An 18,070-nucleotide genomic window follows, 5' to 3' on the forward strand; every position below is an offset into this window, starting at 1 on the left:
GCATGGACTAATCTAGGAATGTAACGTTTCCATTGAGCATGCTTCAAAATGCGATGGACACTCGATTTTGAAAGCCCTGTCTCACGAGCCGCCTGCCGAACAGATTTTCTAAGAGATTGCTGAAACCTTTCAATGACTCTTCTTTCTCTGTGGGGCTGGTGGATGTTTGTCGTCTTCTGGAATTGTTCTTATGGATATTCTGAACAGTTCCTTCATCTTCAAACCTATCTCGCAAACGAGCAATTGTGAGTCCCGTTCGCGAATCTCGTTGAAACTCCATTATAAACCGTCTATGCACTTCACTTATGTTCTGAGTCTTCCAGTAGCACTTTAGAATTAATTTTCTTTCCTCAAAGTTCAGTCTGACTTCAGCCATTATTTTAAGCGGTCACACTTGAAAAATGTAAAAAAGTGAGTTAATTATGTGTTATTAAAGAGTGTATACATTTTTGGTACCTTCTGTATTATGATCAACTATATCATCACAACCTTGTTATAATTTATAACAGTGAAATAAATTGGTCAATTAAATCCTCGTCTGTTCAGTCAATTGTGTGATGGTTTAAATACAATCTGAGCATGATCCCATCTTCCTGGTTACATCATCAGCGTCTAATGCTACCAAGGTTGCCAGACTAAGGAAACGTAACCATCGTAACAACTTACGAAAGTTATCGTAGTTCAGCATACAATTGAAGGACTCCATGCAAAAAGGGTGTGGCTTCACTTTTTGGTCAAATTAATATTTTGCTTGTTTCATATGATAAAAAACATGCCCGATATTTTAGTTCAAGAACGGTGTGACTCTGAGCATTTGGTAGCAAGTTACAGTGGAACTGGAGCTGAGCTCCCAATCGTTTCGTTGAAAAAAAGTTAGTGGCTCCTGGAGCTATAGATTATATACATGGGGTAGAAAATGGCGAACACTGACATCACAAGGCATGACATCATTTAAATGCAAATCGTTCTAACATAGGAACCATGGATCTATCTTGAAATGTTAATGGGTCAAATGCAAAAATTTGAAGTAAATCAACCATTTATGCAACATTTACAACCTTAATCCTTATTGTCATAGAACACATACTATGCAGTACGATCATAACAGCCCTCTAAATATACTCTAAAAACGAGATTTATTATTAACAAGTGGAACATGCTTTGATAATGCTTGTAATGTGTGTTGCCTATAGAAACGACGTCATCATCGAGAACACGCTCTAACTTTAGCGACACTAGCGCTGTGTAAACATGAACAAACGTGTTTTTAGTGGCTCATATTAAATCGTCATATCAATTACCAGGTTATATAGCGTCGATGGGTTTGATGATAGTGGGATGGAATTTGACGAGACAAGGGCAATAGAGTGTTGAGAGACCGGAGGGAGACGTAGATGGGAGGATAATATTAAAATGGATTTGAGGGAGGTGGGATATGATGATAGGGACTGGATAAATCTTGCTCAGGATAGGGACCGATGGCAGGCTTATGTGAGGGCGGCAATGAACCTCCGGGTTCCTTAAAAGCCATTTGTAAGTAAGTAAGTATGGGGGCGAGGATTCTCCGTAGATTACCTTACATTTGTCTTACGGTTGAGGAAAATCTTGCTAAAAGCCTAATCAGGTATTCAATTCAATTCAGTTTATTAAGCCATTAAACATAGTGATAGGCGAGCCAAAGCGCGAATCGAACCAGCGACCGAGCGCAACTCCGGATCGGCTAAGTTTATTAGTGCAGGTAGTGAAAAATGGAAAGAGGAGAAACTTGTTGGAAATAGTTTTTGAATCTAATATGCTTGAATATTCAAAGAAGAATGCTCCATTGTGGCTGTACATTAGTATGACACACCTGCCAGTCCCAATGCTGCATTATTAGTGACTTTTCGGCTAGTTCTACCGGATTTTAGATACTGTATGTATTATTAAACTGAGGAGAATAGTTGACATGCAGAGTTTAGCTGTTATTTAACTTCTCACAGTGTAAAGAAGCATTTCTTTACATTGACAGCATAAGAATTAAGACGAATTTCATTCTTGCCTGGAGGTTTTCCCTGAACGTGTATTGGTACCAGTAACACTGCTAATCATCGTCATAATTTCGTAAATTATGCGATATGCTACGTACCTAAACTCCGGTAAAACTAGCGGAAAATCCACTAATTTCGAAACATTTGGACTGTCAGGTATGTTGTACTAGTGCACAGCCTGAACAGTGTATTCTATGTTGAAAATTCGAGAGCATTAGACAGGACTAACAAGTTTTCCTTCTTTCCATTTTTCACTATCTGCACTAAAAATGGCGTTTGTCTATGTTGCGTGACATTTGAATCATCCCGTATTGCTGAATAAATCCATGTATCTACTCTACTTTTTCTCCCAATATAATTCACTTGAAAACACCTTGAAAGGGGAGGGTGAACACCTAAATCTACGCCACAGTGAACTATTACGCCAGTCCCTGGTGAGGCGCATTTTCATCAGCACCACTTGACTACGCTAAGGTTAGCTGCATATAGACATACTGGTTTCATGTCCGCAGTCCAGCCGGCCTTATCTATATGTCAGTGATCAGAGAAGTGTTATGAATATGATAACGGCATAGAGGGCGGCCAGAAAAATATTAATGCCTAACACGGGGAAACGGAAGAATATCGAGAAGAACCGTAATTGCGACCTTGCCCGCCTCAAGTGTCGCTATGAATTTTTGAATGAAAAATCTCAAATTACCGAGACTCAAACCAAGACCGCCTGCACGATAGACTGAGGGTCTATATTACGCAGCCATCGCAGGAACCAAGACAGATCAAACCTTCGAAAAGACGTGTTGTATATTTTGGTCAGCATTCGAAAAAATCCAATTTGCGTTCATCTGTAAATAGTATAATGCACTGTTCAAGATGGCCTTGTATATAAACTGTAGATTACCGAGTAACAGTATTCGTTCAATAACATGCACAAATTGCCTATTCACAAAGAGGAACACAGAACGAAAGACAGAGATTCTGTTCGTCAAGTACACAAATAATAATAATAAAAAATTTAGCTTCCCTTATGAAAAGGTTGCCAGATTTGACAAAGCGTATTACATATAACTTGGAAACACACCTAAAAGGTAAAATTATATACATTTGAAACGGTTAGGGAATCGAATATGCAAAATGTCAGAAAAATTTACACCTAAGTAGCATTTGTGCTCATTTACAGTTAAGAAAGTGGGGGATATCATCAGATAAGTTAGAATGATTTGAATGCCATATACCGCAAGAAAAATAATAGTACGGACTGATTGGCATTGATATCTAAACCAATCAACAGCCATCGGTTAAGATAACTTGAAATTTCCATTATCACTCCCATACAAATGATTTCTCAATATCTGAACCGATCCTTTGAGGGCACTAATGGCTATTTACTTCACAATGCTGTGTGTTAGCCCCAGGTTTTTACAGGTGTTGGCAAAGAAGGAGGGTATGGTACCTCGTGCTCCCACCATCAGACCTATTACATCAATGTGGGACAGGCTATATTTATCTTTATAGAACGGGATTGTTGGTTCATAGATCCGTTTCTTTTCACTGTCCACCTCATGCGGTTGATCTGCATGTGTCTCAAATCTGATGGTGGGATCGAGAATGTATGCAGAGTTGTTCTTAATGGCAATGATATCAATTCGCCGAACACTTCCTTGTGTGGCTAATCCCTGCACCTCTTGATGGACTGTAAACCCTACTTCCTTCAGTGCCTCGGCCAGCATAGAATGGACAGCATGGTGACGGATGTTGTGAAGGGTCTCACTATAGGGGCAGAAGCCAAGGATATGGGGAAGAGTTTCAATCTCGCTGAGACAGTGCCTACAGCGGGTACCATCCCTACTTCTACCCGGTACAGCTTGGACCGGAGCAACACAGCCTACCATTTTAAGGGCTCTATCCATTCCGAGAGGGTTAGACCTTTGTGATTTCTTATCCAGCTGTTCGCTGGGGGGAACTCTTTGTTAAGAATCACTCCTTTACCCTTTTGTTGCAATGTACACCAATTTTCAAATTCTTTGTTTGGTCAAACTATATATTTTTAGTAATGCAATTGCAATTATTGTAGTAATAAACATCCATTCGATTTATCTAATACCGAATTAATCTATTTGTATTGCATTAATATTTGAAAACGTTCTGATTTCTACAGAAGTTTCTAGTTTATATTTTCTATCAGTACGGTATGTTAATTACCATACTGAGAGGATAAAAATAATTACCATATGAATGACAAAATGTAGTAAGTTAAAAAAACGGTGAAATTTAAATTGTCTACTTTCACTTGTTGCAGAGAAAATGGGGACACATGCAAAGAAATGTAATTTTTTTTAAAAAGCAAATACACACATGAACGTGGGAGAACTACGTTTCCTTAACTGCACAGTCGCAACATTAAGGTTCACCTCCTATTACGAAAACGCATCCAACATAGTATAGAATGAAGTTTCAGTTAGAAAATTAATAAAAAGAAGAAGAAAAAGAAGATCTATAAGCCAAAGAGTTTTGAAATTAATATTCTCAGAAAAAATAGAGATTTGTGATTTTTATACAGATAAAAATGTACGTTAATCAATTTCTTCAGAAAACTTAAAAAATACGATTTAAATATAACAAATTAAAACGACAATATTTAAATTCTCTTGCGCCAGTTGACTACATTTAAAATCAGATCAAAAGTTCTCAACCCAAGCAGTATTAATTTTCTTATCTACAGCTTCTACTCATTGATGCTAGTTCCATTTTTTCATTCTCTATGGAATTCGCGTTCATTGCTCCATGCGTAACAATGTCTTGTTCAACAATGCAAATGACATATTGGACCGTCATTATGAGTTTCGATTTCAGTTAAAGCAAGCAAAAATAGCGTCTTATGGAGAGTACATGCATTGAGGAGCTCGGTTCAATTCCCATGGAACAGCTAGGATAAACTTCTTCCCACTGAGGTAAGCCTTCTAAGTTATATTACGAATTATTCTTGAAAATTACAACAATAAGTAGGGAGTAAAAACATTTATCAACGTTTTGTGGCCTCAATGGCGATTCTAACATTAAATGTCTATTTTAGGGGGCTGATAATTTAGCTACGATTGGACAGGCATATTAGTTTGCAATTCTGTGAATCTTAAAATGTGTTTAAATAGTATTTTAAATTTAGAGAATACTGTAAATGTGTACAAAGTCACGAAAATACGAATCAATGAAAACATGAAACATCACCTATGTCAACAAAACAATTAAGTACTAGATTTCACATAATTACGTGTATTATTTATTAAATAATAGTTTCATTAAACATAGGGAAGTTAGAGGTAGAATATATTCTTGTCTACAAAGTCTGACTATGTTTCTATGAGAAAAACTGCTCATTTAGGAATGGTGCATTTAGACAAAATTAATAACTCCTCTTCTATATAATATATTTTTATGAAACTTTGTACAACAATTAGCCTACAGGTAGCATACAGATCCAACCAGACTTTGTACACAAAACATATATGTTACTTGAAATTATTCCTGTACAAATCTAATAACAATCTCTCATGTAGGAGAGAAGTTAATTTTGTGTAAATGTACCTCCTATAAATGGGCAGTTCCTCTTATGGAATTGTAAATATAGTTTGTACACAAAAAAATATGCTAGATGTAACTTTCATACAACGATTAATGAAAAACTGTCAGATAGGAGAGAAGTTCTAAATTTTGTCTAAAATTAGCCCTTAGTTCCTCTTACACAACCGTAATCAGAGTTTGTACACAAAAAATATGTGCTATCGATAAGGTCTGTACAAAGTTTCATAACAATCACTTAAAATGCAGAGAAGTTATTAATTTTGTCCAGCTAGGTTTGCATTTTTGCACACTGTGGGTCAGTGGTCGTTAGCACTCGCTGAAATGGGTAACGTGTATGCAGTGCAACGTAATATGCCCCTTTGTGCAGCAGGAAGAGAGAGAGAGAGCATATCTGTGAGCAGGCACGGATGCACCATAGTGCAGTCCCTTATCCACGAATAAAAGACGCTAGACTGAGAGTGCACTATGCTGATGACCGCTGCTCTAGGTTATCCTAATGGTTAAGAAAATGGAGTGCCACGAAATGGCGTTTCCGTCAAATGTGAGCTCTATTGAACATATTTTCACTCAGGAACACCAAGACCCAAGGGGCTTTCATAGCACAATCAAAATTACCCCATGCCTACCTGTGTGCCTCCCACTCCACATGATTATAAAAATTGAGTTAAAACTTTTTTTTTCAAAATTCTACCAATCATGTAATTATAATTTAAAAAAATTATGTTCAGTTCACGATTTTTCGTTCTTATTGTTTCACAAATTTTCTTATCGCAGCATAAAATAATAATTTTCAAGTGCTAGTTTGGTTAATCTTTATAGAAGTTTAACTTCGTCGTGTTCTTCTTTCGCAACTAGGTATTGCACAAACTGAATATTAAATAATGGTATTTATGAATTAAAAAATGATGTCGTTTTAGCAATCTTATTATTATTGTAGACAGAACATCATGTTTATCCTTTAGAAATAATGTTAATTTTACATATCGAGTATTTTAATGACATGATTTTAATCTTAATTCATCCTTACTCACTTACAAACGGCTTTTAAGGAACGCGCAGGTTTATTGCCGTCCTCACATAAGCCCACCAACGGTCCCTATCCTGTGCAAGACTTTGCTGTTATTGTGCCAGAGAATCAGTCCCATTCCGAGGCTTTTTGTATGGATTCGTAAGAAGCTGTTTGTTTACAGTGATGGGTTGTTAGCCCTTCGTCCAACCCCCAATCTGGAGGACCACCCCTTATCGGCTGTCCACGGCAATGTATTCACAGCTACCCTCCATATCTGGAGGCTGTCTCCTCTATCCGCAACCTGAGGACGCGCCATGCAGTGGTGATAGGGACCCGCAATACATGGCTTAAATCATCCTGCAAGACTAAATTTCTTGGTGTCATGTTTGATAAGGATCTTAGTTGGTCTTTTCACAATGGTGACAATTATAATGATTTAGACTCAAACAGGGGGGGCAAAGGCTAATTGGGATTTCCCGATCTATGATCGGGTCAAAAACCCTGATGGAACTGATATTTGACCCTTGCGGTGAATTTCGGTGAAGTCCGGAGGGCCTAATTAGTCAAATCCACTCTCCTCACCTCCATGCTGGGGCCCCCGTGTGATCTTTTAAGATGCAAAAAAGAGAGTGGTGTGCAGACAGCAATGGGAAGCTACCGCATTTTTGCATCCCAAGAAGATATGATTAAAAAAATGGCATGATGCGTCTTTCCCCGGTAAAAGATTCCGGACGTAAACTATCCCCCCAATCGGATGTCCGGGAGGGGGATACTGGGGAAGGCATATCATAGCCCAAGCCAATGTACAGGAAGAAAGAAGATCGACGGACGCAGCCACACAGACAGGAGAATCCAGCATTTCTGAAGGTACAGTAATGGTGTACATCAATAGCTGTAGTAATATTTCAAAGTAGGGAAGAAGTAACTAAATACAATACATATTTAGAAAATAAATTACCTACTCATCTGTCTTTTAAACTGCAGAATGATTCTCCCTTTTATTTGTCAAATTCATCTAAGACGACATCGTATAATTGAAGTTGTTGTGACAGTTCCTTAATAAAGAGTTTTCAGTTTCAAAACTGCAGACTTAGATATTCGTTCTTGGCCTATGGAGTTTCTCACAAATGCCTTTTCCCTCTTTAGAATAGAGACGAAGTGGTGGTAGGAGTTGTTAGTGTAAGTTCACAAACACAGAGTTGGCCGCCTCTAGTCAATCTTCCTTACTAAATTTCAGCAACTCACTCACGCACCCAAAGGTAATAGAATATATAGGATCTTGAAACTTTTAATTTGCTATGCTGTAAAAACAGTAAAACGTGACTGATCAGGTTTTTCCCCTATGCTATTCATATGATATATGACATGAAACGATATATATATATGATACTATAATGATATGATATATGTTACGATTCTTCCAGTTCACTTTTTCTCTTTGACTGTCCTATCTATAGGTTGACTTGCCCTTGTTCTCTTTGTATACCCCGTTTTCTCCACGTATTGCCCTTTTTCTGTTTGTATTCAGGCTGTTCTCCATGTATTCAACAAGTTTCCTTTGCTTTGAACTTTTTTCCCTTGTACTCCTGAATTTTAAAATGTTAAATTAGAACATAGTAATGCAAACAAAGTAAAATATTTGAGGAAAGCGTACTTCAAAATTTGCAATTTAGTTATGATGTTCAATGTTATATTAATTTTGCTTTACTTAACAGATTTGATGCAGACCAAGAGCCCGATTGTCATCCGGACGGCTCTAGAGAAGGCGATCACCAACTACTGCAGTACCAGTACCAACTTAGATGAAGACGATAGAGGCTCTTCATCTGGACCGGCAGGGAAAATGACAGAAGCAGCCACTCAGACCAGCTGCCAGAACTTTTACGTGGAGCCTGTAGTTATTGTGCTGACGCAGGCATCCACACAAACAATGGAATCTAGCATTTCTAAAGGTACAGTAATTGTTTACGTCAGTAATATTTCAAAGTATGTAAGCAGTAACTAAATACAACCCATAGAGAACAAACAAATGCTTGGGGTTGTATCTCTATTCGAAGTAACCGTTACTAATTGCTTCATTCTCTTGATTGATTTTCAGACTTTACTTTTATGATTCAGTTATTGTTAATAGTTTGATGACGTACATGTTGTCCTGCTACTGTCCGTCCGAGTGGTTATGTTGCAGGGAAATCACATGACAGTTATTTACTTAAGGCGGCCCTTCTCTTTAAATTATTTTAAACAGTTGTATAAGACTATGCAAACTTCCAATTCTTTACAGCAAATATTTGCAGAGAAGAGCCTAACTCTTTATCCACTAGCCCAGCAGTCCTCAGTGCAGAGCACCATGGGGCTTGCGTCTCTTACCCGCGGAAAACACAGTGCATCATGGTGCACTCGTAGCTGCTAGTAGGTATGCTCTCTACCTCTTCCTGCTGCATGACGGTGCACATGGGACGGCACCGCGTACCCTTTGCACATTTCAGCCAGTGCTGACGACCACTGCACTAGCCCTTACAGAGAATGTGGGGCAAAGCGGGATGCGACATAGCCATTTGGCGGAGCAGTACCTATTTATCCTATATTTATCCTATGCATTACGAAGATTTCAACTCAGAATTACACTGCCTTTTAGGTGGACTTGGAACAATTGATAAGAAGCTGGCTAAGCCAATGATGGTGTACGCTGCTATGCAGACCTCGAGCAGTGATCACTTGGCGGAATCCGACAGCCGACAAGCCGAGTGGGAGGAGCCTATCAGTGAGAAGGAGCCGTCGAGAAGGTATAGTAACTGTTTACATCCCGGGGCCTGTTTCTCAAAAATACTGCTTCGGTAGTTCACCAGTTACCAGTTACCAGAGTATATTTCACTAGCTCGAATAAATTCTGTTTCTCAAACTATTTTACCAGTCTAGTAAATTATGACAATTCTGCAGTAGTAACATCACACCCCCACTAGAAGAGTGTTACATCTCAAAATATCTTACTTTCGGGAAATGGAGATTGAAATTTAGTCAGTTTTGGGTGCTGGTGACTACTGTGGACAATGATTTGTAACTTTCTCACAACATGGGAGTTCAATCATAACAGTAATTGACTTTTTTGAAGGAATTGTGATTTTAAACATTTTTTTAAATATAATTTCACACGATGTAACCATATGCGAGAAAGGCTTTCTTCGCATTTTCGTGAGATGTAACGCTAATACCATTAATAATATTTTCAAATAATTAGGGTATTGAAAATATGTACTTGTTTACAATAATTGATGGAATTACTGAAGGGAATAATAATGGAAAACAAACTTTTTGTATGAATTTTGAGTTATTTTCTCAGAAAAAGGAAGTGTGTGTAGTTACATTGGTAGATCTATTATACTTATTTATCATCAAAAATGGAATTTATCACAGTTATACATTAGAATTATTTATAATAAAAGTAATTGATTCCACTAATTATTACATTATATTATTTTATCATCAACTTAATGCCATTATTCATGTTCATAGTCTCTGAGGTACCATGGTAAATTTATTATTTGTCTTTTTTCTTATACAGTTCGATAAAAATTATATAAATAGGCCTACTGTTGTTTATCCATGAGAAATTGACATAAATTAAGAAAATAAAACAAACACTGGAACAAATATTATTTCAGTCTAAGTGATACAGCATTACAAAGAGGCGTAAAAACTCTAATAAACCTATGGAATGCTTTCACAACTCAAAAAAGAATTAAACTTTGCTTCTTTCGAACAGAAATGAAATCGAACCATTGATTTTGAGTAGCTTTTGGAAATATTCTACAGGGGTGATCTTCCTTGCCGAGAGCAACTCCGAATAGCTCTTAATCTAGGAATTCTAAAGAAGAAAAATTATTCAATATGTCTTTCAAAATATAGTTATCAACAAATGGGAGATAAGAGTCATATTCGAAAGGCAATGGTTCCCAATATTTTTTGCGACAAACTTCAGGGTCCTCATTATTGTTTTCATCATTCATTTAGCATATAGGCTTATGGCCTAAGTTTTTGCTATTCTGATTGTTGATGGTTTCATTGAGGATCATTTCACTAACAGCTTACCTCTTTCCATTATATGAAAATGTGAGTTTAGAGTAATTAATTGATATGAAATATGACTTTAGAGTAGGTATTTAATTAATGTAAAAGTAAAATAAAAATATAATTATAGCATTCCAAAATTATAAAATTGCATTTTCAGGAGCTTTCTATCACCAGTATCGTACATGGGATTAAGCCTTTGCATTTTCAGGAGCTTTCTATCACCAGTATCGTACATGGGATTAAGCCTAAAAAATATTTACTTTAGAAAGTAAAATGAAGAGGCAAACGGTTATGATATTGCTTATGTGTAATTAAAAATGTCACATCATAAGCTGTTACAACTAAAAAATGTACATCCTATATAAGTGATGACAGTTGCATGTTTATTTATAACCAAATTTAAGAAGACTACAATGAAAACAAAATGAGATTCAATTACTCGAAGACTGTTACATCTCAACATGTAACACTGCTTTTAAAAAATCAGTGCAAGATGAATAGACTTTTACAGTGGAAGACAGTTGTATCTCTTCATGTAACAGTCATCTGGGATAAGGAATACAAAAAAGCAACTTATACAAAACCGAAGACCATTGTAACTCTACATGTAACACTATTAACACCTCACAACCATGAAAACTAGCAAAGCACTCAGTTATTCCGAAATGTAGCACTAGTCGAGCTTCCATCAATTCCCCAATACAAAACCAAAGAGCGTTGCATGCGCCTTCTAGCACCTATTTGACAAACTAGATTTACAACGTTAATTCAGGTGGTAGAATACGTTTTTCTGCATACGAAAATGGTGTTATCTCAAAATCGACAATTTCATAGATGTAACACTCTTCTAGTGGGGGGTGCGACATGATCTCTTTCACTACAGTCTATACAAAACTATAGAGGATTCCACTTTAAGAAAATAGCATTGAAGATATGGAGGCTATTCCAACAACTGTTTATAAGTATTTTTCTTGAGAACTGGGAATTAATTAGTTTCATTTAATTTTTAGAACATAATTTAATTGAGAACTAGATCGATTTCGTATGCTAAAACTGTGTTACACCTCTAAAATTATCATATATTTAATTTACGAATAACTGAGTAACAGTTAAATTGATAGTATAGTCTTCCGCTCTCTTGCCGAAGATCTCCGCTGAAAAACTCAACAGAGAATTAGGGGTGGTACAGTTAAGGCTAAGATTTCATACTGTTAAAACACTTAGCACAACAATGTCTGCACTTCTTTTAAGAAGTCACAAAATTTAATTGTCAGAAAAACAACAAAGGCATTAGATATGTAACTTAGGTTATTGTTTGATTGTAGTCAAGTGTGAAGTCAATAACGGAAAAAGTGTGCTGTACATAATACCAAAGTTGTATTATAAGTACTTCTTAACATTTTTAATAATGGAAAAGTGTGCTGTACATAATCTTAATTTTGGGTTATAAGCACTCCGTAACATTTAATAACGGAAAACGTGTGCTGCACATAATCTTAAATTTGTATTATAAGCACTTCTTAACATTTAAATAATGGTAAACGTGTGTTGCACATAATCTTAAGTTTGTACTATAAGCACTTCTTAACCCAATAAAATAACAGCTTATTATTATTAGTATTATTATTATTATTATTATTATTATTATTGTTATTATTATTATTATTATTATTATTATTATTATTATTATTACTATTATTATTATTGAAACACTTATACTATAAGCAGAAACATGAGCTGCTGTCAAGAAGTCAAAAGGAGAATAGCAATGGCAAAGGAAGCTTCTAATAGAAAAAGGACCTCTGAAGAAGGAACTAAGGAAGAGATTAGTGAAGTGCTCTGTGTGGAGCAGAAACATGGACATTATGACGAAGTGAAGAGAAGCGAATAGAAGCATTTGAAATGTGGATATGGAGAAGGATGGAGAGTGTGAAATGGATAGAGTAAGAAACGAAGCTGTGTTGGAAAAAGTGGATGAAGAAAGAATGATGCTGAAACTGATCAGAAAGAAGAAAAGTAATTGACTGGGTCACTGGTTGAGAAGAAAGTGCCTTCTGAAGGAGATGCACTGGAAGGAATGGTGAACGGGAGACGGTGCAGAAGAAGATATCAGATGACAGACGACATTAAGATATATGGATCATATACGGAGGCAAAGAGGAAGGCAGAAAATAGAAAAGACTGGAGAAAGCTGGGTTTGCAGTGAAATACTTGTCCTTGGGCAGAACACTATGAATGAGTTATTATTATTATTATTATTATTTTATTATTATTATTTGTAATTAGATAGATGGATGGATTTATTGAGTAATATTATACATACAGATGTTATATTATCGTAATTTTCTCTAAAATCCAGTGCATGGGTCTTCTGACCGTACATGCTTTGTACCCAAAACAAGTTATACTTTGTAGGTTTCATTCCCGTCACCTATGATTATATCCAACCACTCTCTAAAAGAACATACATATTAAAATGAAAATGGCACAACAAAACACATTATATAATATATCCTAACCTAAAACAGACATAAAAGTGTATAATTGGGTAGATATCATTATCCTTACTTCAGTTCGTATCACAACCTTCCACAGGTGCACTTCTAATCTGCCTCGCCTTCAAGAGAAACAATCCAGTCTTTTGTTCGTATTCTCTATTCCCCATAAGGTTAAGACATGCAAGCGAACTTCTATTCTCACTTAGCATCGAGGGTGTTAGATATTTTCTCCTTACTTGTTCCAATTCGATACACTGTAATAAAATATGTCTGCAAGAGACCTTTTCTCTGCAAAGGGGACAAAGGCGCTCTCCTTCTTCGTTGACAATTTTATTACCCTTCCATGTCCCCAATCTTAGCCACGCTAAACCTGCTCTGCTGTCTTTGTTACAAGAATTTATGTAGTCACATCTCCCCCAGTTAAGCATGAGATCTTATTGTAAATGTAGTGAGGACGTTTCCGAACATTGGAGTTCAATCTCCTGCCTCTCTATATTAATTAATCGCATCTTCACATTACGCCATATATTCCTTCTGTTATTATCACTTCTATCCCACATCCATCCCATTCCTATATGATGCAACCCTTTTCCCCACCCCTCTCTTTGTTGAACTTTGTAGCAAATCGACCGTAGAAGCGACTGATCCCCGAATATAATTTTTAACCAGTATTTTATCACCCTAACTTTCATATGAATTACTTCGTTTTGAAGCCCAAACTCCTTTAGCACCCCCGCAATTAGCTGTGCTCCTGCCAATTCCAAGTATTCATTTCAGGAAGTCCGTTTGTACTCTATTTAATTTTCCCGCATTTTCCCAACCCCAAATTTCCGCCCCATACAACACAGATGATCTGACCACAGCTCCATATACTAGTCCAATGTTGCTGCAGGAATATCTGGCACTCTACTCATCAATTTCAATACCTCCGCACTCTTTACCCCGCACTTGTGTTTCCTTATGTCAATATGCTTAGTCCATCTCCCGTTCATTGATAAAGGAACCCCTAAATATATGAAATGTTTCACATTTTCCAATGTGTCCCCGTCATAAGTCCATGTCTCATCCCTGCTATAAATAGATCCATTTTTAAAAGTAATTGTCTTGATCTTGTCTGTATTAACAGTCATGTCCCATTGACTACAATAATTCTCCAGGCTATTTGTAATTACAGTAATGTTTTAGGTCCCTAAAACTGTATTTCAGTGCCTACTTTCGATCAATATGGAGCCTAGTTGAGGTGTCTAAAAGTTGGTTAATATCCGAAGTCTAGTTATAATGTACATAAAATATAATATATGGTTTTGCAGGCATCATTATGGCATTAATACTTTTTTTATCATTTCAGCGGACTCAACGTACCTATCTTGTGCGATAAATTTTGTTAGAATGATGAATGTATTAGGAAGAGAGAGAGATAACATAGCTTAGAGATACTATACCTCACTCGTTCTACTAACGGAGCGTCTTGCGGCAACAGTGTACTAGCCAAGACTCATAAGACCAATGCTTTTTTCTTAAGGTGGAATGCTCTATAGAAAGGTATTGACAGTTCTCTCTCTCACACGCAGGAAGGGAGCGACGTTGTGAAGTTGTGCGGTAGAGCAGTGTGACTGATTGCATTGCTGTCTTCTGTGTCGGAATCAAGCATCTCACAAACTCGTAAATCTGTATCAGATTCTTTGCCTAGACAAATATAATAATAATAATAATAATAATAATAATAGTAATAATAATAATAATAATAATATATTTTTTTTATTTAAAAAGTAATAAAAGAGTGAATATGAATATGTTACAATATGCAAACGATATGCAGTATAAACCATAATAAATTCTGCATACTATAAATTTATTATTTGAAATTATAAAGGAAAGATACAGTTTTTAACTCCACAGACTGCCTTACATCAGCTAATAATGCCTCGTGGAAAAGTGTCAAGCTACATAAATTTGAGTGTCATAATGTGGCGAACAGTATAGAAAATAGGGGGATGTGTGGTTTATCTCAGCCAGTCGTCTGAGATATTAGTATCAGTAATAATAACGCTAAATCAATTAGGCCTATTTCATATTATACTGATGATTTAAATAGGACGAAAGACGATAGTGATCCTATTTGTGACGATCCTACAAGATGGATAATAAACTAATCCTTTCGCAATCATATAAAAAAATGGATGTTTTTCAGGAAACGAATTTAATGAAGGAAATCTTATATCACAAAAAATAATGACTTAAGCCCTTCTGCCCGACTACTGGAGATATGAAACCTAAATTCTTTACAATAGTGTGCAGAGAAGAAATGCTGCAGTGGAAGATTCTGCTTCTCGTAGTGAAATTTGCATCTTTTTGAACATAGTCGGTAATATAAATACACATGCCGCAGGAATACCTACGAAAACAATAGTCACGACAGAACCAATATTTCTGTGACACAGTACCGAAGATTAAACTCTTCCGAACAAAACAGCTCGCTACCACGTGCTCACTGTGAAGGAGTTGGCAATGCCAAACTGGCACCATGGATTCTGGTTAGTTGGTTTGAGTGGTTGCCATGTTGACGCCTTGAAGTAGCTGAAATGTCAATACCTTTCTAGTTTTGTATAGATTGTAGTCAGTTGATTGAGTTCTTTTGTTTATAGTCATTGGTAGGTATTGTTAATTGGAGTTAGAAGGCTAAGTTGTTTGTGTTTTAGTTTTGATTTCTCTTTTTGGCTGAATTGCCATCAATTGAAAGCAAATTAACCATACTCAATATGATTAACGAATCAAAGGATATTTTATTCGCTGCTTTTTCAAGTATATTAACAAAAAATGATAAAGTAAACGAATAGAAAAAAAATTGTAATGTGTGAGGTTCTGGACCTGATACCTCAGAACAAAGATTATGCATACATTAGGAACACTTACTGACCCAACATTAAGAAAGCAAATTTGATAAGTACCAATTCCAGTTCATAGTTAGGGTACAGCCACACAAGCTACATTTGTAGCAAGTTTTCTGCTACAAATGTAGCTGCCGTAATTGTCGCAAAATGGGTGGCCACACGGGCGCTACAATTACTGCTAGTTTCTGCATTAAATGTCGCTACGTGTGGCCACATGACATCCCACACGTAGCGACATTTGTAGCTAGTTCTTTTGCGTTTTGCAGCACTCAGCAGTAGTGTAGTGGAAGCTTTCTTCCGAGATGGATTATGAAGCCAAATTCGCTTTGCTGTGTTGTTAGTGTATATTATTACGGTGGCACACAATTGTAATGCACATGAGAAGAAAATTTATAGCAGTGCCATAAAGTTAACTTTTATTCCTGTGTCGATTTTACAACAGTCAATATTGTTCGTCATTAACAATCGGAAGTACGGTGTGGGTGAAGGATTTGCTGAAAGGCTGTATGAAGACCTAATTTCTCGTGGTTCTGTAGAAGGGTCATTGGGATTGTACAACAGATTAGACATGCTCTTCCACTGTCAATACACGAATTTCTGAAGCATCTCCAAGTAAAAAGGAGTTTTAAACATGACTCAAAACACAACTCAAAGAGGCAATCTGTTTGTAACATATTTGAGAGATCTGTCTTGTAAAATAATTGTGTTTTTTTTTTTTACCAAATGAAGTCGCTGTGAAGGGTTTACTGGAACGCTATTGTATAGATTTTATTATTGAAGGAAATATTTGGTCGAAAATGAAAGAAAAAAAATGTGTACTCTCAAAGAACGGTATTTTGAAAAGAGTATAGTAAACACAGTTCAGCCATTCCAGGTTCCATACGGGACACTTTAGACAGCAACTTTGAAAATATAATTGTCTATAAAATTTATGTCTTTGGTAAAATATGCTCAGTGATACATGAATAATTTTGTTAAAGTGTGAAGGATCCTCTCCCTGAAAACAGAATAGTTTATTGAACTTTATTTTCTGAGAAATACCTAAATAAAATAGGGTTCCGTACGGGACACTTTTAAACACCTCAATAGTCAACAAGCACTTTGATGGCAAAAATCTGTGATCTCTAACCCCTTAAGTAACTGAAATTTTTTCCATAAACTTGTAGGCACTGAAACATTCTAGAAAAGTAGTAACTAGTTAAAAAAAACATGTAACTGCTACGAAATAACCAAAAATACTTGGTTCCATATGGGACAGACATATAGTTCCGTACGGGATACTTGTGAATTAGGAGTCTTCTTTGAGAGGTTTTTTGTGTTTTGGAGGTAATAATGTAATTTTAATATAACAAATATTTATTTTTATCAATTTTACATGCATTTTATGGGACAGCAATGCGCAATTAGAGGAAATTTTGTCAAGAAACGGTCAGATTGATCTGCTGAATTTAACCATAAGAAGTTGTATGTTAATGATTATGTATTATACTGTACATTAAACTGCAAATTTATTTCAATTTAAGAACCTTCAATTAAATTTATAATACAATATGTCAGCTCCTTTTCTAACAATATCAGAATCATTTAGATTCTTCTTATGTGAGACATTTTGACAATGCTTTGAAATGAAGAGGATTCCTCATCTAGCTTAAAATGTTTGTCATTTTTGGCCATCTGGTTTTAAATAAAAAGTACTTTAATATCTTTATTTTCAACTTTGCCATTATATATATAGCTAGTCAGTGCTGTCATGGTAATTTTTTCCTTGGCCATATGCCCCATTCCTTGTTTTTTTTTCCTTGAAATATATTTTACTCTCCTCTCTTTATCTTTCCGACTGTCATTTAATGATTTTATTAATATTAAAGAAGGAGTAAAGAAATTGTTTTGCTTTACATTTTAATTGTACAACAAGCTTGATGTAAAGAATACACCTGTAGCACCACCGTAGATGCACACTTGTTTTGATGAATCTTGGAGTGTGTATTTGCAGCCCTTCTT

The 18,070-nt window shown here is 36.1% G+C and overlaps 1 protein-coding gene across 6 annotated transcripts in view; it reads left to right on the plus strand.

Annotated features, from left to right (window-relative positions):
• The window catches only part of LOC138705152 (uncharacterized), a 95,898-nt gene that overhangs the window by 40,853 nt on the left and 36,975 nt on the right, over positions 1 to 18,070 (plus strand). For 3 of the 6 annotated variants that reach the window (XM_069833815.1, XM_069833814.1, XM_069833813.1), the window contains 2 exons: positions 6,794 to 8,564; positions 9,248 to 9,395. Coding sequence is in view for 1 of the 6 variants with exons in the window: in XM_069833817.1 (XP_069689918.1) it covers positions 8,328 to 8,418 (91 nt within the window). In the remaining 5 variants the exon portion in view is untranslated. The remainder of the gene's footprint in view (positions 1 to 6,793; positions 8,565 to 9,247; positions 9,396 to 18,070) is intronic. The other 3 variants (XM_069833812.1, XM_069833817.1, XM_069833811.1) reach the window with 2 other exon arrangements.

Source organism: Periplaneta americana, chromosome 8 (genome assembly GCF_040183065.1).
Source record: "Periplaneta americana isolate PAMFEO1 chromosome 8, P.americana_PAMFEO1_priV1, whole genome shotgun sequence".
Taxonomy (NCBI): domain Eukaryota; kingdom Metazoa; phylum Arthropoda; class Insecta; order Blattodea; family Blattidae; genus Periplaneta; species Periplaneta americana.